This window comes from Herpailurus yagouaroundi, unplaced genomic scaffold, assembly GCF_014898765.1.
Source record: "Herpailurus yagouaroundi ecotype Mexico unplaced genomic scaffold, PumYag 199, whole genome shotgun sequence".
NCBI classification, from domain to species: domain Eukaryota; kingdom Metazoa; phylum Chordata; class Mammalia; order Carnivora; family Felidae; genus Herpailurus; species Herpailurus yagouaroundi.
In genome coordinates, this window is record NW_024412430.1 from 14,734,573 (window position 1) to 14,760,839 (window position 26,267).

General features: G+C 43.5%; 1 protein-coding gene across 2 annotated transcripts in view; it reads right to left on the minus strand.

The window, feature by feature from the left end:
• Positions 1-26,267, minus strand: part of LOC121013687 (histone-arginine methyltransferase CARM1-like) — a 108,494-nt gene that overhangs the window by 23,875 nt on the left and 58,352 nt on the right. For both annotated transcript variants that reach the window (XM_040449447.1, XM_040449445.1), the window contains exons 5-6: positions 19,059-19,236; positions 14,011-14,101 (exon numbers count right to left, since the gene is read on the minus strand). In XM_040449447.1, the coding sequence (XP_040305381.1) occupies positions 14,011-14,101; positions 19,059-19,236 (269 nt within the window). The remainder of the gene's footprint in view (positions 1-14,010; positions 14,102-19,058; positions 19,237-26,267) is intronic.

Sequence of the window (26,267 nt, forward strand, 5' to 3'; positions counted from 1 at the left end):
GGGCGCCTGGGTGGCTCAGTGAGTTATGCGTCTGACTCTTAACCTCAGCTCAGGTCACGATCTGATGGTTCGTGGGTTCCAGCCCTGAGCTGGGCTCTGGGCTGATGGCGTGGAGTCTGTTTGGGATGCTCTCTCAGCCAGTTCTCGTCCGACAAGTAAAAAGCAACCCCACTGAACTGCAGGCGGATCCTGAGGGGCACGAGCCATTTCTTAGCTCTCAGCCTCTGCTCGGTTTCGCCTCTGCCTCGAAATCCCCTTCCCCTCTTGTGCCCTGTTCATTCCTACCCGGTCTTTGAGACTCAGCTCAAATGGTCCCATTGAAAACATTTTAAGGGGCACCTGGGTGGCTCAGCCGGTTAAGTGTCTGACATCGGCTCAGGTCATGATCTCGCAGTTCGTGAGTTCGAGCCCCGTGTCAGTCTCTGAGCTGAGTTCAAGCCCCAGGTTGGGCTCTGTGCTGACAGCTTGGAGCCTGGAGCTTACTTCGGGTTCTGTGTCTCCGTCTCTCTGTCCCTCCCCTATTCATGCTCTGTATGTCTCTCTTTCTCTCAAAAGTAAACATTTAAAACAATAAAAAATTAAAAAAAATTAAATCTTGTGTTACAATACGATATTTAAGTTTAGCCCATTTAAAAGTAAAAGTATTTTTACTTATTCATCAGTGTATATGTACTTAGCACAGGGCTGGTATATTATTAGGATTAACAGTTACGTAGCTAGCTTTCATCTATCTATCTTGAGGGAATGAACGGAAGACTGGGTGTCCGTAACAGGCCTATGCATGGGCACAGGTGCCAATGAAGAAAATGGGCAAATGGAAGATCATTACCCCAAGATTCTTCAGTTGCATTACGTGTTTCTTAATCTTCTCCTTCCAACAAGGGGCACGGCCAGGCTGGCCCACAATGCAGCCAAAATACGAATACATATGTTGAACACAAGGCTCCTGTAAGTCTAGAAAATTCTGGAAACGCTGCAGTGTTTAGAAGGAGAGTGAAGGTGTTTTGGGGGAAATAAATAAGTCACTGTCACAAAGCTTTCATTAGAGGGAAGGAAGGGGAGAAGGAAAGTGAGGGAGAGGGGGAAAGAGAGGAAAGGGACGGAGGCGGGACAGAGTTTCCCAGAAAGCCCAGAAGGACTCAAGTGCATCCTTTAGAATCCCTGGGAGGCTTTTAAAAAGCTGACGCCTGGACTGCATCCCTCCAACTGCGATTCATTGGATCCAGGGTGTAAACCCACTGCCTGTTTCCAAAGCTCAACAGGTGATTCTCACGTGCAACCGGGGTTGACCACTCCTAAGTTACCGGTTCTACAATCCTCACCAAGTAGGGGAAGGACAATCCCCAAGGACAAAGGCAGCTTTCCACCCAGCAGTGCCTGAGGCTGCAAACTGCTCTCTATCCCTTGCACCCAGCCTCAGAGGGACCAAGTCTGTGCCTTTTGCCTTGTGTGGTGCCAATGGAAGCCCAACAGCCACGATCATTGTGGTACACGGAGGTACCACCCCTGGGGTGTGCACTGCGGTGGGCCAACAGCCCACCGCCTGGGTTTTAAAAACTTTCCGGCCAGACCATCTTTCTGATTCTTAGAAATCTCAAATCTTCTTCTGAAATGCATCACAAAATAATTAAAGCAGATGGGAGCTGGCATCTCTCTGGGTCTCCTAAGTGACAATGTGGGGGGATGAATCAGGAAACGAGTCTGTTGACTTGGAAGCTGGGGATAATTTCCATTGTTTTCATCATCTGGGGGTTTTATTTTCCAAGTTAACTTATGGCCTCTTTATGAGCCCGTAAGGCGGAGACCACGTGTGTTTTCTTCTCCTGACTTCCCCGTTCCAACTCCCCTCCCCTCCCTCTCCACCATAATACATGCAACGTCTGGAAAGTCCTGCCAAGAGAGCCCAGAAGGAAAATATGGTCCTATTAGCTAGGCCTAAACAGACCCAGAGCACAGAGAAAGAGGCAACCCGTTTATGCGGACATGAACTTCTCCAGGTTCTACACGCAGAGCTCAGCTTGGAGAGCCAGGAGGGGGAAGCTACCTCTCTGGCCTCCTTTGTTCTTGGGTCTTCACCAGTTCATCTTGGTTTTGGTCCTTCCTCCTCGTCCACACATCTCTCCCCACCAGCCTCCTGGATCTGTCTTGGAAGGAAAGTGGTACCGCCTTTGTTCTCTTAGAGGAGCCAGCACCGGCCTCTTGCATTCACAGAGGGGAGCTTCTGTGACGCGAGCACTCTCTTTGCCGATATGAACATGCGCTCCCACAGCACAGCTCGCACATTTTGCTTTAAAAAATATCTTTACATCTTCGCCTCCATTGAGGAGCTTCCTTCCCTTGGAAAAAAACAAACAAGAAAGAAAAGAAAGGGGAAAAAGGAAGGAAAGGAAGGAAAGACCCTATTCTGCTGTTGACAATTAAGCAACTCTTTTTAAAAAAATTTTTAATGTTTAATTTTGAGAGAGAGAGAAGGAGGCGGGGCAGAGAAAGAGGGAGACACAGAATCTGAAGCAGGCTCCAGGCTCCGAGCTGTCAGCACAGAGCCCGACACGGGGCTCGAACTCGCAGACCGTGAGATCATGACCTGAGCCGAAGTCGGGCGCCCAGCCGACTGAGCCACCCAGGCACCCCGACAATTAAGCAACTATTTTGTGTCTTAATGTACTATATACTTTACCAACAGTGACAACCAAGGTTATGCCAACCTGATGAGAGATATATAAACCCTACAAACCAAGGTGATGCCAATGTGAGGAGAGATGTATAAACCCTATGAACTAGAAAACAAACACAGGGATCGAAGAATGTCACCAAAGACACACATGGTGCTCGTGGTACTGTGGATGCAGAATGAGAGTGTGGCTGGGATGGCCTTGTGGGGATGGCTCACAGGAAAAGGATGCATGTCTAGGAACAAGGTATATCTTCTTAGTTTCTTATATGTCTCTTATATATACCGATTGCGACCATTTCCCCCATCTGTAGAATGCAGATATACCACTGTGTAAAGTGGTATCTATAAAGATGCTTGGCTCATGATGTCTTTGGTCTTTGGGGTTTAAACTCCAGCAAAGCAATGTGGCTTATATTTTATATGCGATATATGTATATACTCTACAGTGTTTAAAATATGGGTTTGTTTTTTTTTTTGCTATTAAAAAAAGAGCGGGAAATAAATGCACAGTCCTTAAAAGAAACCAAGCTTCAGACGGTGCATCTTTCGTAAGAAGTAAGGGCAAGCCTGTGATTCCATAAAGGAATCCAAGGGGCATCCCTAGGTGTGCAGGTGTAAGTGTAGACATTACCGGTTTGCCTAACAATTGGACCTATGGAAGCCTGTATCAGAAGGAAGAGTGGGTCCATCAAGACAATTAGGTGGACATCTCTTGTTCGTTCTAAGCAGCAAACAGTTGCTCTTCTTCTGGGAACAGCACCAGATTTTCTTCTGGAAGGCACCTCTCCCTCACACTCAGTCCTTGGGACTTGGGTGGTGTCTTATCTCTGCCCTCGACTCATGTGGTTCAGTCCCAGTCAATCAGAGTATCTTACTGCCCTGGTCTTGGCAATGATCCAGGGTTGGGCATCTGACCCAGTGAGGGTCAAGTCTAAGAGTTTTCCTCCAACAGCTGCAAAGGAGATGTGGGTATGGAGCTATGAGTTCCTAAATGTGCATTTGTTGTCTATGGGCTCAGGAGTAGAAATCCTGGAAGAGCTAGGAGTTTAACACAGGTTATGAAAAAGACGAATATGGAAGTTGAAGCTTCTTCTTTGAACAAAAGCCCGTTTGTAAACACTGAACAGTTTTTGTTGAGATGTGGCATGAAGGTTTCACCACTCTATTTGTAACAGACACTCCCAAGGCTCGTGCACCTGCCCTTCTAGCTGCAGTCCCGAACACTCTCCATGACTTTAAAAATGGCTTCCCCTCTAGTGCGAAGTGCGCAACGTCTAAAATGCTCCTTTTCCCATCACAAATTTTAGTTTCTTCCAAGCCCATAACTTGCCTGCTGGAACTTCAGTGAACGCATGGAAAGAGGAATTCACCATTTTAAAGATCAGACTCCTTCACAAAGGCACTTTGCCCATAGGAAGAGTGTGTATTCAGCCTCATTCTAGACCACACTGGGGTCATCTATTCCATTACTCCAAACCTCCCTGTTAGTTTCCCGGGCCTGGCTTGGACCTTGGCATTGCACTTGAACTCCTTCTACTTGGGACACTTGTACTGTGTCTGCAACACTGAAAGAGACACTACACGGTTAAAGAAAAAAAATAAGGTCTCAGTGTGGGTAGCCAAAGGGACAGATATTGTGGAAGAGCTAGGAGTTTGACATAAGTTACATAAAAGATGAATGTAGGGGCGCCTGGGTGGCGCAGTCGGTTGAGCGTCCGACTTCGGCCAGGTCACGATCTCGCGGTCCGTGGGTTCGAGCCCCGCGTCGGGCTCTGGGCGGACGGCTCGGAGCCTGGAGCCTGTTTCCGATGCTGTGTCTCCCTCTCTCTCTGCCCCTCCCCCGTTCATGCTCTGTCTCTCTCTCTGTCCCCAAAATAAATAAACGTTGAAAAAAAAATTAAGAAAAAAAAAAAGATGAATGTAGAAACTGAAGCTTCTTCTGTGCACAAAAGCCAGGTGGGGGCCAGAGCTGCAGCCATACACAGAGAAGCAGAGGGGATATCAAGAAGAAACACCAGTGGCTGAAAGGAGATTACAGTGAAGCAACCGTGAAGGCATAAATGGAACAAGGACACGGGCGCAGGGGAATTGAAACACGATTACACTGGTCATGGCAGTGTTCCTTCAAAAGTTCCCTCTCTCTGGGGCATGTGGTGCCATATACTTGGCTTCCCACCAAAATTCGGTTACATCATATTCCCATTTGAAATGTTCTCATTTGGTCCACATGGTGTCTCTGGGTACCGGTGACTATCAGGGCCAAATATATTTTTGGGAAAGACCAGAAGGCACGAAATTCTTGCTACGCCAAAAGAACCTTCAGTAGAAATTTCTGTTCGGAGGCAGAATTAGCCTGGGAACAAACCATCCATTACCTTCTCAGTGGAATTGAGCAGTTTGTCCATTCAGGTGAAGGGATTTCCTTAAAAATAATGTGTTTCTCAGCAGCACTGTGGTCAATAAGACATTTAGCAGTCTCAGCGCCATGGTCAATAAGCCATCTTGTAGACTCAGAGTAGACAGGTGCGAGAAGAGAGCACTCAGGGCCCGTGGAAGATTTCCCACATTCGTCTTCCCTCATCCTTCGCAAGCACAGACTTCTGATTTTCATAAGTACAAACGACTACAGGATATCCACCACCGGCATCCTGCTATCACTCAACTGGCACTGCCCTTGTCCACCATGATGGATGCGTACCACCTGCTCACAATTCCCTGGGAAGGAAACTGAGACGTATCTTTTGGTTCCTTAAGTGGTGTACCACCATTTCAGTGCCACCTCAGATCCTCTCAGTCTTACCCGTTCTCTGAAATCCTCAGCCACGTATTCTGACCTGTCGTGCCAAGGTACGAGCTCATTTGACCCCATGTGGGCACAGCCCAACGGTGCGTCACCTCAGGCCGGCACTGTGCATCCTTCCACTTCCACCCGAGGGTATTCCTCTTGACTCTGGGGCACGGATGCCGTGAGACCCATCTGGTGTTCACACATTCACAACCCAAAGGTATAGGCTAGTTAATGTTGAGGGGTGAACAGTTGACCAACGGGGAGGTAACAGGCAGTGGACAAATCTCCCCAATCCCCTGTATACACTGTCTGGAGATGTAGTTCATTCAGCCTCTGGAGATGGCCCTGAGGGATCAAGCAGTCTCTTGGGGTTTGATGCCATGTGGTGGTCAGAGGAGTAATGTGCTTCTGCATTAGCTCTCCCTCCTTCTCTGAATCTCTCTTACTTCTCATTCTTGTTTTGCTGGGATTACATTCTTTAACGAAGGTGTAGCTTATCAACTCTACCTAACACTGAGTTCCTTGGGGAAACCCAAGCTGAGTTCAAGACAGTAAACCAGCAACAGCAGAAGAGCTGCAAAGGAGATTGGGAATGCAACCTTGATAGGTCTTATGTATCATAGCTGGCACCCTGGCTGGCAAAGAGTAGGACCCCGAGGCCTGGGACTGGGAGAGTTGAGTGAACAAGGGGCAGAATCCTGAAAACATCTTCCCAACTCTCCCTGAATGCTTCAGGTGAACAGAAGCAGAATTCTTATCCTTCTTGTCCAAGCAGTAGCTTCCTGAAGGCTGCACAACCCCATTTCCTGAAGCCTGTGCCTTGCAAGATAATTCTGTTCTCCTCAAGATCAGTTTCACTACTGCCAGCTGCCTTCAGGCTAATGGTCCCTCACGGCTGTCAGGTTGATAACTCAAGCACAGCCTGAGCAGTAAGTCAATTCCTATTCTGGAAGAGTCTAACTTACATACTGAAGACAATGTACAAGCTGACTAATATTTCCTGCTAAGAACCAGGGAAATACGTATAGAACTGAATTTTAAGGATCTTGAACTAGAAAGGGGAGAATGTAAGTCAGGATAGGACACAATTTCATTGACGTGGGCACTCACAGGATTCAGTGTTCTAACAAAATACCAGACCTAACAGTCTGCTGGGATGTCACTTTGAAGCTTGGTCATCATGATGGCCTGGAGTCAATGAAGTGGTGATTCCAGAACTTCTGCAGCATAGTATTAAGGAAGGAGTCAGAAGGCTCAGAAAGGCTAGAAAGATCTACCAAGTAAGACCCAAGAACATTTCCCCGGCTACATTCTCAGGAAAGACCCAGGACACCCTCCTTTCACAAAGGTAATGGGGGATCAACAAGTAAGAGAGCAATGGCATCTTTGGGAACCTTAGGGTGGCTGTCCTCGGCAGATTAAAAATGCTGCTGCTGCCATTACACTGCGTTCCTAGTGAGCACAATTTGGAGGGAACTTCAGAGGTCAGAATCAAGGAAGCGGTAATTACCTGTCATAGTCAAGAAGGACATAATTACAGTGTTGGGAAGCAAGGCTACAGTGGCAGTGAGGGTACCCTGACCTGTGGTGGTGGTGAACAGACCATCGTGTTCCCAGAGATGTCAGACAGATATAGAGTTGATTAGGATAGTGTTCAAATTATGTAACAACAATGACAACAACACATCTGCCAGCTGGCAAGCAGGATGATGTCGGCTGCCACAGTGGAGAGATGAGGTCCCTCACCCAATTTCCAGGTCCAATTTCCAGATATGGCTTATGGGTCTAGAGACCACTGGTCCATGACTGCCGTAGAGGCCCGGCCTCTTAATGAATGACGCTGAAGGACCACCACCGCACACATGGTAAATGTTCTCCAACCTTTGGGCCAAGTCCATCTCACAGAGACCCAGTGGGCTCCTACCCACCCTGTGGTTATTTTCTGAGTCCCCGAATATACAACTGGGAGACCTTCAGAATTTGGCAGAACCCTCACATCGGCCTGTGAAGAAAGGGCTATCAAAATAGCAAAGTACAAGTAGAGGGCCCATCTCTGAAAGGCCCCCATCCCCAGGTAGGGAGTATTAGTACCTTTAATTTATGAATAACGATACTGTGTCTCAGGTAGATTAAATTAACTTGGTAAGGTTTTACAGTTAGCAGTTGACAGGGGCACCTGGGTGGCTCAGTCAGTTAAGCGTCTGACTGGGGCTCAGGTCACGCTCTCACAGCTCGTGAGTTCGAGCCCTGCTTCGAGCCCCATGTCGGGCTCTGCACTGACAACTCAGAGCCTGGAGCCTGCTTTGGATTCTGTGTCTCTGTATCGCTCTGCACCTCCCGTTAGTGCTCTCTCTTCTCTCTCTCTCAAGAAGAAATAAACATGAAAATAAAAAAAAAAAATTAAGCCCCTGAACCAATTATTTTAAATAATATCAGTAGCAACATCACATAAAGAAGTTTTACAGCTGGGGATGATGATTCTTTATGACTGAGATTATTCTCAGGAGGTAGTTTCTAGAATCTTAATTAATAAGGGGCAAGAAGTCTTGATCAAATAAGGAAGTTGTTAATTTTGTAGGTGACTGCTACTAACATCAGAATGTAGTACCCTTGTCTACTGAGAGAGCCTCATAATTGGTTATTTAGAAAGGATAAAATTCTATGCTTACCACATACTTAAACTACAATGAATTTTAGAGTTAAACATAAAAATTAAAAAATGTTAAATGGAAAAAGTGAAAACATGAAAGAAAAAGAAGTTAATACTAATCTTACGGTGGGGAGGCCCTTTTCCAAATAAAGGAAGAGAAAGAAACTACCAAAGAACACACTGGTCGATCTAGCTACCCAAAAATATTTTAACTTCTTCTGTGGTGAAAACCATCACAAAGATGGTTACAAGGCAAATTAAAAGTTCTGAAGAAAATACAACAAAGTCTTAATACCCTCAATATGTAAGGAATTCTTATGCCAATGCATTTATCTTCCAGTTAATAAATGAATACGGAACAACTACTACTAGCTAGATGAGATGATGCGGAACAGCGCGAAACAAATAGCCACTATTACGGAACCTGCAGACAATACATTAAATAAATAAGTCAAAACATATAATACAGCAGATGATAATAAGTGAAGTGGGGGAAAACGAAGTGAGAAGTGAGATACGGGCTTCCAGGAGGGAAGATATTGTAATTTATAATTAAGAGCAGGTCTCCTGGGAAGATGGCGTGTGAGCTAAGACCTGAAGAAGATGAGAGCAAGCCATGGGGCCATCTGCATTTCTGGCAGAGGCCAGTGAGGTGGCGGCAAGCCTGGCATGTTCATGGACAGGCAAGGAGAGCGGTCACTGAAGACCCAGAGGATAAGAAAGGAGTGATAAGAAACCACATCACAAGGGCAGCAAGGTGGCACTAGATCCTGGAGGGTCTTATCAACCACAGGGAGAAGTTTGGCATTTACAGTGCAGGAGGTGGGAAGCCACTGGAGGTTCTGAGCTGAGGAAGACTATGACCTGAATTATGTGTCATCAAGGAAGAAGAGGAAGCGAGTTGGAAGGCTATTGCAAGGCTATAGCAGAAGCAGGGTGTTTTGTTTGGCTTGTTGTCTTTTTGTTTTGCAGTGGTGAGCAGGGGGGTGGTGACAAGGGTCAGCAGCTTGCCTTTGGACGTGTTAAATTTAAGATGCCCAAGAGACATCCACACAGACTTGTCACCAGCCAGTTGGACACTTAAAGTCTATGGTTCCAGGGAGAGGTGTGGGCTGGAGTTCCCACTACAGAAGTTTCTGGCATAAAGACCGTATTTACATCCAGGAGATGGAATGAGATCGGTACGGAGGGGAATAGAGACCGAAAGGAGCAGACGGTAAGAGCCAACTTGGAATCAATCCAACCCTGAAGACTTGGGTCTTGAGGAAGAATCAACAAGGAGACCAAGTTGGGGCCAATAATGAAGGAGGAAAACCAGACTCAGGCTCCAGAAGTGATGACTCAATGGTGCCAAGCACTGATTGATGAGAAAGTCAGGTGAGCACCGATCACTGACTACACCTGATGATCTTATTTATTCGGCCTGTTATTCCTCAGTTTCTCAGCTCCCTTCTCCAGAATATACCTAAATCACTTGTTTTCACTGCTTTTCCTCCTCTCAGCCAGCACTTTCACGGTCATCCTCTCGTTTTTAAATTTTTAAATAAATTTTTAAAATGTGTTTATTTATTTTTGAGAGAGAGAGAGAGAAAGAGAGCGCGTGTGTGTGCACCAGCAAGTGGGGGAGGGACAGAGGGGGAGGGAGACACAGAATCTGAAGCAGGCTCCAGGCGCTGAGCTGTCAGCACTGAGCCCAACGCGGGGCTCAAACTCACGAACCACGAGATCATGACCTGAGCCTAAGTCGGGCCCTCGACCAACGGAGCCACCCCGGTGCCTCTCACTTTTACACCTCTTGTAATGGCAACTGCACACACTTTCACCACCCATTTCCCTGCACAAGTGCAACCAGAGGGCCTCATCCCAGTCACCCTAATGCAGAAACCTCTTCATAGAGGGAGGGGAATTAGAAGGAGAGTGAAGGCTGGGAATTTTGTTAACTAGATATTTTTTTGAACATTTTTTTCGTGTTTGTTGACTAAAAATAAAACCATTCAAATGCACTAGCTATCAAAGACATACAGATTAAAAATAAACTGGCCACCATTTTTTTTTTCAAATCAAATTGGCATTTAAAAAAACATAGCCCGTATGGGCAAGACTCAGCAGACATTCTCATATACCCCTGGTGGAAGTGTTAATTGGTAAAACTTTTTCTACAGGGCAATTTGGCAATATATAAGAATAATTTTTTTAAAGATCCTTCTTCACACCTTTTGGTCCAGTAATTCTGCTTCTAGCAATTTATTGTAAGGAAATAATCAGAATGCAAACCAAGATTTCTATAAAAGGATGTTCACTGTAGTATTGTTTCTTATAGAATTTAAGATACAGAATTCTATAAAATTCTATATTCTTGTAGAATATAGAAATAATGCCTTAGTGTTGCTTTTTTGTTTTTGTTTGAGAGAGAGAGAGAGAGAATTTGTAAGTGGTGAGAGGGGCAGAAAGAGACAGAGAGAGAGAATTTCAAGAAAGCTCCAGGCTTAGCGTGGAGCCTGACATGGGACTTGATCCCACCAACTGTGAGATCAGGATCCAAGCTGAAATCAAGAGTTGGGACACTCAACCGACTGAGCCATGCAGACAGACCCCTTAGTGTTGTTTCTTATCAAGTTTATAGGATTAATTTAGCAATTAAAATAGTTTAATATCCAGGGGCACCTGGGTGGCTCAGTTGCTTAAGCATCCAACTTCAGCTCAGGTCATGATCTCACGGTTCATGAGTTTGAAGTCCGCATTGGGATCGCTGCTGTCCATGCAGAACCTGCTTCAGATCCTCTGTCCCCTCTCTTCTTTCTGCCCCTCCCCTGCTTGCTCTCTCTCTCTCTCTCAAAAATAAAGATTAAAAAAATAATAATAATTTAATATCCAACATTGGATAGCTTGAGTTGATAAACTATGATATAGTAACAAAAGAAATACTCTGCAGCAAGAGAATATTGAGAAAATTTGAGAACAAGTCAACAAGGTCCTGAAATCAAAACTAAATAAAAATAAAAAATAAAATTTTAAACAGTAAAAGAGCTGTAAAATGATATTCACGGTATTATTTTTTTTTAATAGAGAAATTGAAGAGAGAACTAAAATTTAACAGTAATTATTTGCACACTCACTTGAGATTACTGGAGTTTTCACTCATTCAAAAATATTTATTGAGGACCTACCATGTGACAGGCACTTGAAATGTAGGGTGTTTGGGATACAAGAGTGAAAGATGACGGAATTTGGTCTTCTGCAGGGCTTACATTTTATCAGGAAGGATGGAGACAGTAAACAATAACAAATAAAGGAATTATAGTTCTTTTTGGAGGTGATAAGTGCTAGAGGAAAAACACAAAGCATTAAGAGTGGGATAGGGAGTGCTATGGCCGCCATTTTATAGGATGCCCAGGATAGCTGACATTTTGACAGACTTTATGCAGGTGCAGGAATTAGCCATGTGAATAGTGGGGGGAAAGTATTCCACATAAGAGGATAAGCAAATGCAAGGGCTCCAAGGTGGTTGGATGTGTCTGAAAATCAGCAAGGAAGCCTGTGTGGTGGGAGCTGAATGAACGTGGTCCTGGGAAATGAGGAACCTGACTGGACAGAATTTACCAGAAGGCTTTGGAAATGCTGGGAATAGACAGGTTAAGAAGCTGTCACAGTAATGGAGATGAGAGAGGACAGTGTTGGGAACAAAGGGGAAGAGTGAATATAGTTGAGACTGGACAGGATCCTGGGTATAATCAAAAGTAGAACCAACAGAATTTCTCAATGGTTTAGATATGGTGACAAAGAAAGAGAGGCCTTCAAGGTTTGGGGTCTGAATGATTGGGAGGACAACGTTACCATCGGCTGAGATGGAAAGACCATGACCGGTGCAGATTTTGAGGGGAAGTGGGGGAGACGAGTTGAGTTTGGATGGTACGTCTCTGTAAGGGGAGATGCGCAGGGGGCAGCTGGCTATAACAATATGGAGTTTCCAGGACATGTCTGAGCTCAGGAGATACACTTGGGAATCAGGAGTGTACAGATGCTATCTGAAGCTACGGGAATGGGTGAGTTTGCCAAGGCAGTGACTGTGGACGAAGAAGAGCTCCAAGACTGTGTCCTGGGGCACTTCAACGTCAGCAGGTGAAGGAGACAGGTAAGAACCAGAGGAGGACTGGTTGAGAAAGCGACCAGTGAGAAAGGAGAGAAATAAAAAGGTGGTTTTGGGCGTTTCAAACGCTGCTCAAATGCTGGCGTGGGCTAAATAAGCTGACAGGTGAGGTCTGATCACTGGATGTAGCCACGTGGAGGTCGGCAGACCGGCGACCTTGGTAAGAGTGGCCACGGAGGAATGTCTTAAGAGAGAAACTGAAGGAAAGAGTTGGAGACTGGAAGGAGAGACAACGCTTTTTGAGGAATCTGGCTGCAGAGGGACTCAGAGAGATGGGTGGTGGCTAACTGGGGAAGTGAGACAGAAAAAAGGTTCTTTTTTTTCTTTTTAGATGGAATAAATAGCAGTATGTTTGTATGCTGCTGGTGAGCCTGGCCAATCCGCTGTGATCATTACCATTCACTCGCAGGGAGCTAAGCTGGCGGCAGGTGGTAACAGGTGGGAAGGCACACGAGGCTACCCGGACAACACGCTACCCCGCGGCCCCACTGGGGTCAGGAGTCTGGTCTCTTCCGTTACCTGAATTTCCTGCCTCTCCAACCTCTTCACCCACTCAGGAGGCTTATATTTAAAATATAAACATTGAGGGTCGGCAGGAGCCCAAAGAACAATGATCATAATTAGGGTCTTCCCCCGCCATGCTCCAAGAAGCCACTCACCCCCATTGGGAAGTATGTGGCTTGGAGCTTCAAAGGTACAGATTGAGCCGAAACCACGAGTGCAAGTCTGTGCTAGGAAAGCCTATTTTGTAAGAAAAAAAAATCAGAGAGAAAGGAAGAATTTCAGCCTGTTGACCCTACTCTTCAAAGAGCTGGTAACCTGGGAAACCAAAGTGCCTCCTATCTGCTGCTTCTTCACCAAGAGGGAGGGTTGCAAAGAGAAAAAAAAAAAAAACAAAAAAAACAAAAACCCGGAAATCAACTGTGGATATATCTCTGTGTTGGAAGGCTCTACGTACGTCAGCTGGAACTCAAAGCTTAAATTTTAGCATCCATCCGCTTCCATATGCCAGTACATGCCTGTCCTCCTACACACCCAGCATTCCCACTCGGAGGGTATCTGTTCTGTTTCTCCCTCCCGTGGGTCCAATATCATCATTCTCCTTGTAAAAACCAGTTCTCAAAAAAGAATGCCAGCAAGAATGGTGGTTTAGAACCGGCAGCGGCTTTGTCTTGGTTCTCGTTTTACAAGCGAAGAAACCAGGTCTCGAGAGACAGCGAACCGTCCAAAAGCCAATAGCCAACTGGTGAGAAAACTCCAGAAAAAATTTTTGATCGACTCATGTACATCAAGAGGTACTGATTCCCATGCCCTCTGACCGCGAGGTGCGTTCTAACGGAAGCCATAGCTCTGAGCCCAAGGAGTGGATGGTGTTCAGTGGGGAGAAACGGCCAGCAGGCAGCGGGAGGATGCTGTCATTCCAGCAACAGGTGGTCTTCTGGATGGGTGACAGTGCGTAAGCAGCTCCCTGGTTTGTCTACTCCAGTGATTCTCAACAGGGGATGATTCTGTGCCCCGCTTCCCCTGCCAGGGACATCTGGCAATATCTGGACAGACATTTTTGGTTTCACAACGGGGGAAAAGGCATTCCTGGCAACTAGTAGGTAGAGGCCAAGGGTGCTGGTAAACATCCTATGCATGCACAGCACCCCTCTCCTTGCCCCCCAGCCCCCCGCCAACTGGGTAACCCCAAATGCCGAACTCTGGCTTACTCTAAGGGAAAAGGAATGGAAGAGAGAAGAGAACATTACCAAAAGTTGGCTCTGGAGTAGTGTTCCATGTAGAGCTGTTCGTCAGAAAAGGGGGCCAAGTGGATGTCACTGAAGGTCGGGAACATCATTCCTAAAGAGCAAAAGACAAAAGACCCAGACGTTGACTTCCACAGCCTTCTGAGAGAAGGGTACACCCACCTGCCACTTGGCCATCATATTCTTTCATTCTATTTCAGTTATTACACAAGAGGCTGAAAACTAATCTTGCCTCGAAGCCAGGATAAAAAAAAAATTAGGCAGAAGACGGGAGGAAATATAAGAAGGGAATACTAATGCAAGTCACAAAGCTATGCTGCAATCAAAGCTTATGGGGAATTAGGTGAGACATCGAACCTGGCGTACTGCCTTCTCTGCTTTTGGCTTTTTCCTCCCTATATGTCCTGTGTTGCGAATTCCGTGCCCTTCCTTCACTTTAAAAATCTTATTGTTGTAATAGCAGCTTTGAAAATAATTTACATTCCCATCATTCTGTCACATTATTATTTCCATTCTCAGCCTTCGTCCCTGTATAATCGTGCTGATTATCTTTTTAAGTGTTTCTAGAAGCTCGGCTTCTCTGGAGGTTCACCACCCTCCTTGCTGGGACACCCACTCATGTGTTTTGTTCCTGATACGTACAGCCACCTTGGGAAAGGCAGATTCTTTCGTGGGCAAACACCTAGAATGCATGCCTGAAGTCAGGCCTTTCTGGACAGGCAGACACAGTGATCAGCATTATTATTCTTGTCATTTTTAGGGAGACCCTTTTTCACAGTCACTTAGGAAACTGCGCACCAAAGAAAGATGAACGACTAACCCCATTTCAGAAGTGAGAATCGCCTTAGAAATTGGAGATGCGGTCACAAAAATAATGCCTAAAATTGCTAGATTATGTCAACTCTGCCATGAACTTTTTTTTATGGGTTTTCCAAGTATTAGTTCATTTAATTCTCCTAACAATAGAAAGTCGGCTCTATTATTAGGCCCATTTTATAAATGAGAAAACCAAGGAACAGGGAAATTTAAGCCACTCAGCCACAATCACAGAGCTAATAAGCAGAAGGGGAAAATCCCGACATGGAGTCTCATCTTCAGTCAATGGCCCATATTTTAACCACGCTCCCGTCAATGTCTGTGAAAATAGAACAGATTGTTTTATTTAGGGTATTTTCAGAGGTGGCCAGAGAAAAACCTCCATTGTTACATCATCCACATGTCTCCACCTAAATCTCATGCACTGGTGTCAAAACAATAATGACTTCTTAGTGGGTTTTCAATTTCAAGACAAAAGGAGATTAAACAACCTTAGAAAAGCAATATGTATCCCTACTTGTATAAACCTGGGAAGCTTTAGAGATGCTCTGAGCCTTGAGCCTAACGGGAATTTCAAAGATATACAATGGAGGGGGAGAGATCATCAAAGGTAAAAATATAAGAACAATCCTTAGAGTTGAGGAAAATGAGTCTTCTGATTAAACATCTTCACTCCATGCCCAATACGAGAACTGAAAAAGCTAGAAAGGCTAGAGAGAAAGCAAGATACTAAAAGCATCCAGGGGGGAAAACTATGTCCCTCTAAAGGATCAGGAGTCAGAAGGCTATGGGACCTCTGAGTAGCAATATTGGAAACCAGAAACCAAAAAGAGATGTCTTCAAAATACTGAGTAAAGGGGCGCCTGGGTGGCTAAGTCGGCTAAGCGTCCGACTCACGGTTTGTGAGTTCGAGTCCCACGTGGGCTGTGCTGACAGCTCGGAGCCTGGAGCCTGGAGCCTGGAGCCTGGAGCCTGCTTCGGATTCTGTGTCTCCCTCTCTCTCTGCCTCTCCCCCACTTGTGCTCTGTCTCTCTCTCTCAAAAATAAATAAAATATAAAATACTGAGTAAAAATTGTGTCCAAGTTCACGTTCCCTACCCTGCAAAATGATAATCTAAGAGGTTAATGAAAAGTAACTTCTCAGATACCTTTTCTCCAAAAGCTGTTAGAGGATACTCTTTGCTGAAATGACGGTGTACCCCAAGAAAGAAGACAGAAGAATAATGATGGAAAGCATGCAAGAGGACTGGGAACAAGCATGTCCCATGTAGGAGACAAAGACAGAGGGGCCACAGAAGGAAGGCCTCCACAGACTACATATTGAGAGGATCTGTCTGACCTCTTGGAGCATGGAAACAATTAGCCATGAGCTTATAAAAAAAAAAAAAAAAAAAAAACAACCCAAGCTAATAAAAAATGACTCCAAAAAGACCAGAAGATTTCATGAGAAAATACAAATGCACCCACTATACCCCTCGACTCAGCGCGGAATGATATTTGTGTTGTCGTCATAATATAAACGTCCATTACTGATCTCGCCAAATGATGATCTCGGTCTATATTTCTTTATATTAAATTGTGAAATCCAAAAAAAGCTCCGTGAAGCAACCAAGCTTCGTACGTTTGCAGCAACATCATCTGACAGCAAACCCTGACCTGAGCCTACGTGAGTTTATTTACAGCCTTCATTTATCACACTTGGTAGCCACATTCCCATGTTTTGTGGCAGAAATGTAACATGTTTCATTACGGAGCCTTGCCTCAGGCCCCACTGGAGATTTAAGTAATCCATGGTAATACGACCGTATTACCAGTCCCGAGTCCTCCAGATTCTGAATTCTGAAACACATCTGGCCTCAAGGGTTTGGAACAGGGATTCAGGACCTGTATAAATATATTGAGAAGATGGGGGAGGGGGGAGGGAAGCAAGGGGAGTGAACTTCTCAACCAGAGAGTGACAAAAATAGCAATATATACACTTTTACATTGAAATATACTTTTATGTCAAAATATATAGGTACATCATGGAAGAAATAGCAGATGTGGCTGAAAGGGATAGCCTTCGGTGGGGGAAATGTGAGGACAGGAAGAGGTGAGGCAGAGGGTTCCTATCTATTAGAAATCTTTTTAACATTATTTGATGTTGTAAGTTACGCCTTATTTTCACGGAGAATAGAAATAATTAGCAAAAAACCAATCTTCCTTCAGGAGCACATGGGTTAAAAGGAAGATCAAGTCGGTATTCATGTCTACTTGTCTAGTTAAAGATATACAGCCTAGTCATATCCATTACAAATATCTGGGGGGAAAGAATACCCCGATATTAGGTCTAGGTACTTGGCCTGGAGGGACTCAACAGATGCAGGTGAATTTACCATGTTCACGATCTCCCCAGTGGCAAGTACTCAGCCATGTGAAAAGAAATCCAGAAAAAAAAATGTAAGAATTCTTTCTGAAGGGCACTGAGTAAGAAATCCAAGCAGCCTGTTCCTTTACATGCATTTCCACAATTCAGTTTTGTCACGTAAACAACAGGCTTAGGAGACCTTCCTGGGCTGTTTACACAACAAGCATGTTAATGAAGTTTGTGACATCAGGTATACTTTACCTTTTTACTCATTTATTTTTGCAGGAGTTTCTTTTTTAAGTGCTTATCTCAGGGTCCCTACATTTTGAACCACGCAGGAAATTATAGAGGAGCCTCAGGCTTTAATTTAACATAACACTTGGGGGCACCTGGGTGGCTCAGTGGGTTAAGCGTCTGACCGGCTCAGGGCATGATCTCACGGTTTGTGAGTTCGAGCCCCGCGTTGGGCTCTGTGCTGACAGCTCGGAGCCTGGAGCCTGCTTCGGATTCTGTGTCTCCCTCTCTCTCTGGCCCTCCCCCACTCGTGCTCTGTCTCCCTCTCTCTCTCAAAAAAAAACCATTAAAACAAAATTAAAAAAAAAACAACATGCATACACTTGGAATGCATGTACTGCCTAACTGGGAGTTAGAATGGTGCTGGTGGCTGTCACTATTTTGTCTTCACTGGATGTCAAGGCAGGGAGCCATGGCACTGGTAAGGTGCTCGAAGTGTAATGAGCCACTTTTAAAACTGGCTGGTCACTTCCCATGCTCCATTTGAAAAAAGACATTCTGTGGAAGCGTGTCTACTCTCTCCAGTAGAGAGGAAAGTTAGGGCACATGCAGGAGTCCTGAGTGTGGGCTTCAGGGTCAGACTGACCTGGGTTCGAACCCCGGCTCTGTCATTCAGTAGAGGTGTGTCCTTGTCAAGTTCTTTGCTCCCACGGGGCTTCCATTTTCTCTTCATAAATGGGGGCCAGTCTCAGTCTTGGTATTGCTGACGTTTTGGGCTGGAGAGCTCTTTATGGGGGGGTAGGCGGTCCTACACTCTGAAGGACATTGAGCAACCCACCTGGCCTGTCCTACCAGATGCCGGTAGCTCCCCTCCCTGAGTTGTGACAAACCAAAAGGTCTCCAGACGTTGCCAAACATCCCATGGGGGAGGACCGTAAAATCACCAAGAACCTCAGCGCTGACCTTTCAAATAAATTAAAAACCTCCAACCTTCACACTTGGTAAGATCCTCATAAATGAATTTATGTAGATTGCTTAGCACATGTAGATACCTGGTAAGCACAAAAAGAACGCGGGATTTTATATTATCATCTCAGTACTGATCACAGGGAAAGAGAGACAGAGTGCGAGCCGGGGAGGGAAGAGAGAGAGGGAGACACAGAATCCGAAGCAGGCTCTAGGCTCTGAGCTGTCAGCAGAGAGCCCAACGCAGGGCTTGAACTTACGAACCTGTGAGACCATGACCTGGGCCGAAGACGGACGCCCAACTGACTGAGCCACCCAGGCGCCCATAGAAAGTTTTTTTTAGAGGTTATTTTTCATATACAGATGACAAAACCAAAGTCAAAAGGTCAAGTGTCCGGCCAAGTTCCTTAATGAAGAAAGTGATAGAAACAGGACACAAATATATAGCTCGGAACTGGTCCTCTCTACCTCTATTTAATACTGTGCAGCACACTACCCTCTGTGGCTTTATGGCTGGAGACTAGCTGATTTCTTATGGAAGATTAAGATGAGAAAAATTTAAAAACTGCTATCATAGAAATGCCCTCCCCTCCTTTCTGCCCAAAATTAAATATGGCGGGGGGTAGAGGATGGTAAAGTTTTACGGAAGAGTTAGCTTATCTTCTGAATCGGGAATTGGACAACTCACCATTTGCTTTTAGCCACTTTTTGGAATGAAGGTAACTCTCCAACATCCTTTCATTAAACAGCATGTACCCCATCGGTTCGGACACGATCACGTCGATGGCTTCGGGAAGAGAGATGTCCTCGATTTTCCCTGGCAAAACAATGATCTTGTCTGAAAGGTGGTTATTTTTCACCAGCATCTGAAAAAGATAAGACAGGGTGCTAGGTGCCAGTACTGATGTTCTACAGGGTCTTACAAAAAAAAAAAAAAAAAAAAAAAAAAAAAGGTCTACAGATTAAGGGTTGACACCGTGATAGGGATGAGAGGGAAGAGACATGTTTGTTTCTATAAACCCTTGAAAAAAAAACAAACTTGTTTTTCTTAATGTACAAATAGTTCGTGTTTACTGTGAGAAGACACAGATATGACACAAATAAAGACACCTGTAATTGTGCCACATGCAAATAGTAACTATGGAGAGTTTGATGTATACCCCTCTCCGGACTCTTTACACACATGTACACGTGTGTGTGTGCATGAAGGTGTGCATGAAGGTGTGTTGTCTGCATATGTGTATATTCATATGCGCCTGTACTTTTGAGGAATTGTGTTTTTGTTCATGGTTTCAGCTTATTTTCCATCATTCTGCCTTCAGTAAAGACGCCAAAGAACTCTTTACAAGAATCTTGCACAAATTAATGATCCTGACGCTCATTAAATTATCCTTTGGCCTTTGGAGTCCAAAAATAAGTAAGAGCACATTCTTGCCCTTTCTGTAGAAGCACATTTTACAGTTATGTACTCCTTTTTCTTTGATGTCTTCTGTATTCTGTTTAATAACTTTGCGTTCTCTTCAAAGTGGGACCTTGAAGAGATCTGTATTTTTATATTTCTAATGTATTTCTTCTTAACGCCAAATATGTCAAAGAACTTGCATTATTACATTTATGTCTTTCTACTGCCTGAAAAATACATTTCCTAATAAACATCTTATATGCACGAGCATAAATGTAGACAGCACATTCCTTTTGGAGTTGTGGCTCTCCGAGACTCTTAGATCTTTGCTCGTTGTGTTTATGCACAGACAACTTCCATTTTGTATTTTCACAACTTGATCCCTTTCTTTGTCATGAATGTGGCACACCATGTGTTCGTCATGATTCCATCGCATTTGTTCCATTTCTGATTACTTCGTCACATAGCTAGGGTAACCTTCACCTCGAGACAGTCCTTCTAGGGTGCTGCTTACCAACACATGCCCCATAAACTTATTAAAAGTCTTTTCTACTTAAACTTTTTTTTTTAATGTTTATTTATTTTTGAAGGAGACAGAGACAGAGCATGAGCGGGTAAGCAGCAGTGAGAGAGGGAGACACAGAATCCAAAGCAGGCTCCAGGCTCTGAGCTGTCAACACACAGCCTGACGTGGGGCTCGAACTCACGAACCCATGAGATCACGACCTGAGCTGAAGTTGGACATTCAACTGCCTGAGCCACCCAGGCGCCCCTACTTAAACTTTTTTTTGTTTTTAAAGACGGAATAAATTAATCTCTGATCTGGAAAAACAATGAAGAAAACTATGAATGTGTCACCCACTGTCGACATTTGTCCATCCACAAGGACTCTTGGAATTCCATTTTATCATGGATGATACATGTGGAAGTCTAGGTCATGGGGCTCATGGGATTTTTCCCTGTAGAGACAAAGCCTAAAGGTTAAGGCTTTTGGTGCCCTGCTCTTCTCGGCTTCCTCTAGACTTTCTTAAAACTTCTATATAATCTTGTATTTCCTTGATTCTCTTTTGTTCACGAATACAATAATCTTCAACATCCTGGGGGCCTAGCTGCTTCCCACAGACAATTAGTAACTGTGTTCTCTTATGTCTACCTTTCAGAAATATCTCATTTCCACCTTTTCCTTTCTGCCTGCATCAACTTGTTCGGTTCTTAATGGCTTCAAATATGGAATTTAAAAATAGCATTTATATAGTAAAAAGAATAATAGTAGCGCCTATCTCACAGGCCGGCTTGAGGATAAAACAAGATAAAGTGTATTAAAGGCTGTGTAAGTTTTAAAATTATTACTGTCACATTATTTTTGTTAAAGAGTACTATGCATTAAAAAAGAGAAACGCAGGTGAGAAAAAACATGAAAATAAAGATCGTTTGTATTGTCATATCCAGAGGTGGGCAAAGTATATCCCTCAGCAGACATGTGAGTGTCTCTCTGTTTATGAAAATGTAAAATATTTTGTTTTGGCACCTTGAGATATTTGAGCTGAGGGCTCAGGTTGCACTAGAACCTGACTAGCTCCCACGGGGACAAAGGGCATCACTATATCCGTCCTGGCCTACCTGTCAGGAACTTCTGTTTTAAACGCCATTCCATGAAGTTTTCTACAACGCCATTTCTACTGGTTGTATAGTATTTCAAAAAATACTCTGATTCATTTAACCAACCCCAAGTTATCGGACATTGAGGTTACGGCACATTTTTCATCGTTATAACAGCGTTTGAACAAATAATAACAAATACTTCCCACTGCTTCTGGTGCATTTAAAGAACACGGCCATTTTATATTATTATTATTATTATTATTATTATTATTATTATTATTATTTTAATATGAAATTTATTGTCAAATTGGTTTCCATACAACACCCAGTGCTCATCCCAACAGGTGCCCTCCTCAATACCCATCACCCCCCTTCCCCCCCATCAACCCTCAGTTTGTTCTCAGTTTTTAAGAGTCTCTTATGTTTTGGATCTCTCCCTCTCTAACGTCTTTTTTTTTTTTATTCCGTCCCCTCCCCCATGGGTTTCTGTTAACTTTCTCAGGATCCACATAAGAGTAAAAACATATGGTATCTGTCTTTCTCTGTATGACTTATTTCACTTAGCCTCACACTCTCCAGTTCCATGCACGTTGCTACAAAAGGCCATATTTCATTCTTTCACATTGCCACGTAGTATTTTCCATTGTGTATATAAACCACAATTTCTTTATCCATTCATCAGTTGATGGACATTTAGGCTCTTTCCATAATTTGGCTATTGTTGAAAGTGCTGCTAGAAACATTGGAGTACAAGTGCCCCGATGCATCAGCACTCCTGTATCCCTTGGGTCAATTCCTAGCAGTGCTATTGCTGGGTCATAGGGTAGGTCTATTTTTAATTTTTTGAGGAGCCTTCACACTGTTTTCCAGAGAGGCTGCACCAGTGTTCATTCCCACCAGCAGTGCGAGAGGGTTCCCGTTTCTCCACATCCTCTCCAGCATCTATAGTCTCCTGATTTATTCATTTTAGCCACTCTGACTGGGGTGAGGTGGTATCTCAGTGTGGTTTTGATTTGTATTTCCCTGATGAGGAGTGACGTTGAGCATCTTTTCATGCGCCTGTTGGCCATCCGTATGTCTTCTTTAGAGAAGTGTCTATTCATGTTTTCTGCCCATTTCTTCACTGGATTATTTGTTTTTTGGGTGTGGAGTTTGGTGAGAAGAACATGGCAATTTTAAAGGTTTCTGATACACACTGCCCCTCTGCCTGACACAAAGGGATTCCACTTCTGGATTTTAAGCCCTTTCTAAATTCTGCCTATGGGGTACGAGACTTTGCACAAGGTAGTGTATAAAACTGCCTCGTCAACTTGGGTCAGAATGCTAGAAGGGGAGCTTCCTAAGTTTTGCTAGAGAGACCAATGTGATAGGATATCCAAGTGAGCATGATATTATTCTCTATGGAGAATTTACAGAGAATAATCCTGGACTATTGACCCCTTAGGAACATCTGAGATATAATAAGGCTTTGGAGGGAGGATTTTATGAGCTGTCAAAAGGGCAATTTGGGATTCATAGGAAATAATTTTGAGTCTCATTATTCTCACTGGTAAAGAAGGGAATACCGCATTATGAAATAGGAAAAAAGGCCTGCCGGTAGGTCACTGTATCATGTGACTTCATTTAATTTCATTCAATTCAAAGCACACTAGATCAGGAATCTGAAGATATGAATTCTAGCCCTACCTTTACTACCAAAGAGCTGTGTGATCTCGGGCAAGTCACTAAAGTCCATAAATTCTGGTTTCCCTCCTTGCAAAATTAAAATTTAAAACGAGTTGATCTAAGGCTCCTTCTAGTTCTAACATTTTATGATTAGAAGAAAGCCCAATTTCCCCCCAAATATATTCCTGGAGTCCACGAACATAAGAGCTTCATGATCAAATAATTTTGGAACTTCTTTATAATATATATCCCTCTTACAAAATCAGAGATATCCTTAGCAATATCAATTGCTTTGAAGAATTTTGCAGGAAAGAAAACTGTTTGGCTTGGTTAAATCAAAGACACCCAAACTTATTTGGATGCTTTGCAGTTCTTTTTTTCACACTGCACATTTATTTATCTCCTGCAGACCAATAATGAGGAAACAATGAAAATAGTTTATTTGGAAATTCTAAATCTGAATACAGTTTGTTGACAAAGGTATTTGAAAACAGGACATAAATCCAACCAATAATAGCTCTAAAACAAGAGAATAGCTAATTCTGGATAGAAGTCTTTGAGTCAATGTTCCTTCACCTTTGGTTTACAGCACTCTCAGTACAGAAAATTTTGCGTTAGCCTGTCTTCTCACACACCCTTCTTCCAAAGCCGAAACTTTGTAGCACCATCCTTTACAGGAAAAAGGAACTTTAATGCATCTCCCCAAGAGCTGGAGAAGGCTACTAATCCAGAGGAAGGCTCCATCATCCACCATGGTCACTGCTGCACAGACTCTCCCTATGGGCCCTGGTCCTTCTCAGAGAGTTCAGAATAGAGGGAGGTTCCAATAAGGGCTCTACTCTCTGGACACCATCAAGGTACGAGCAAACCCACATTACATCTTTGTTTGGATCTTGTTTCCTTGCAATTACACTGGGTTTCAAAAACCCTTCAATAGTTCTGTCACTTGTATTGGCTGCTTAAATTGTGCCCACACATGCACACACACACACATACACACGCACACACTTTAGGTAGTGGCAGCAGTAGAATTCACCCTTTTAGTATCACAGTGATTTCCAAGATAGATCATGGTAATAATTTCACTTGGTGAAGTTCTTATCTCGCTTGGGAGGTTTTTCACTGAGTTACGTGCATTAAAAGGTGTTGTCATTTATGCCTGTGCAGTTCGGAAGCTTAGTTAGTCTTAGAAGCTATACCACACAATACCATATAGTGTTGAATTGTATCTTGTCTCAAAGACGTGGAAAAATCAAGCGTTTTGGAGGTGAAAGACTTGGGTGCTACTGTCAGATTCTCCACTTAGTAGCTCTAAGACTTTGGCCAAGACACATAGTTTCTTGGAAGTCCTTTCATTCACGTGTAAAACGAGACTAGGAGAGCCTGGGTGGCTGAGTCGGTTGAGCAGCCGACTTCGGCTCAGGTCATGATCTCACCGTTTGTGAGTTCGAGACTCGCATCGGGCTCTGTGCTGATGGCTCAGAGCCTGGAGCCTGCTTCAGATTCTGTGTCCCCCTCTCTCTCTGCCCCTTCCCCACTCGTGCTTTGTCTCACTGTCTCTGAAAAATGAATAAACTTAAAAAAAATTAAAAGAAAATGGGAATATAATAGCACCGATCCCTTCATGTCATCTTAAGGATCAAATCAAATGAGAAAGTAAGAGAAAAGTATCAATCAAAGAGAATAGGGATTAAATCGAACACGATTTTAAAGACAAGATGATAAGGCAAAAGAGCTGAGAGTAAATGAGACACTTGGGGTCCAAAGAAACAACCAAGAAGCAAAGCAACATAATAACGGAATAATACTTAACTAATATGCAGGAAGAAAATATATTACATTCCAATTACTTATAACCATTTTGGAAAAACATTTGGCATCAAAAAAGTTGAAAGAGGTACTCACTGTCCACCTCAGAAATATCACCAGCTAAAAATACACACTCCAGAGGAATATTTGAACGTATATTCAAGATAAGCTGTACTAGAGGTGTCTGGGTGGCTGTCAGTAAAGGGTCCGACTTGGCTCAGGTCATGATCTCCTGGGTTCGTGAGTTTGAGCCCCACGTCAGGCTCTGTGCTGACGGCTCAGAGCCTGGAGCCTGCTTCAGATTCTGTGTCTCTCTCTCTCTCTCTCTGCCCCTCCCCACTCCCGCATGCTCTCTTTCTCAAAAATAAATTAATGTTAAAAAAAAGATAAGCTGTACTAAAGATTTAATTATAATACTGGTAATTATAGATGTAAATTATAATTTCATTATTATTTGTAAATTATAAATTGTAATTATAAATATGTAAATTATAAAAATTTACAATGAGCCAGAAGTAACTACTGATAGGGAAACAAATGAGTAAATAGCGGTATATCCAAATGAGGAATACTCTTCCACAGTCACAGGGAACCAGAGGTACACGTGTTAAACATACATTAATTTCACAAACTGAATTTTAGGGGGGAAAATCAGGTTGCTGAAGAATGATTTCTTTTATTAAAAAAAGGTTGAATGTATTCAAAAGTAAAACTATGTTGATTAGGATATACTAAATCATATTTTTAAGCTTTTTATGCTAAGCACAAGACTCAAGATGTTATTAACTTTTGAGACTGAAGGGAGGGGAGGGCATGGAATCAGGGCAAGGCAAATAGGAATTTTAATACATGGTTAAGATTCGTCTAGTTCTTACACTGGATTGTGCGGATATATGGGCTCATTTGGTTAGTACTCTTCATACCTTATATTTATGCTCATCTCTCCTTTTGTATGCTTAAAATGTTTTATAATCATAAATTTAAAATCAGGCTATCAATAGAGAAGCTCGAGGTAATCAACCCGAATGCAGATTAAGTAACACAAACTGATTTTGCCATCAGAAAGAAGCTAATGGACATGGAAGACAGATGAAAACAAAGCAGCAATAAAGGAAATTATGTCTCAGAAGTATAGGAAAATAGAATGCAAAAAAAATCACTGAAAAATAGAAGAAAATCTCCCTGACATAAAACCCAATTCTTTTAACAGGAAAAATATACACTGGCCATAGGAAAATTTCATACAGTAATAGGACCATGGAAATACATTCTGCTCAAGACTTTGGATTTAAAGAAAAAAGAATCAATTCCTTGGGCACTCAGGCAGAAAAATAAATCACCTTAAAAGGGAAAGAAAATCAGGATGGCATTAGATTCTCCTCGAGTCACGTTCATTTTAAGAAATTTCTACAGGGGCAC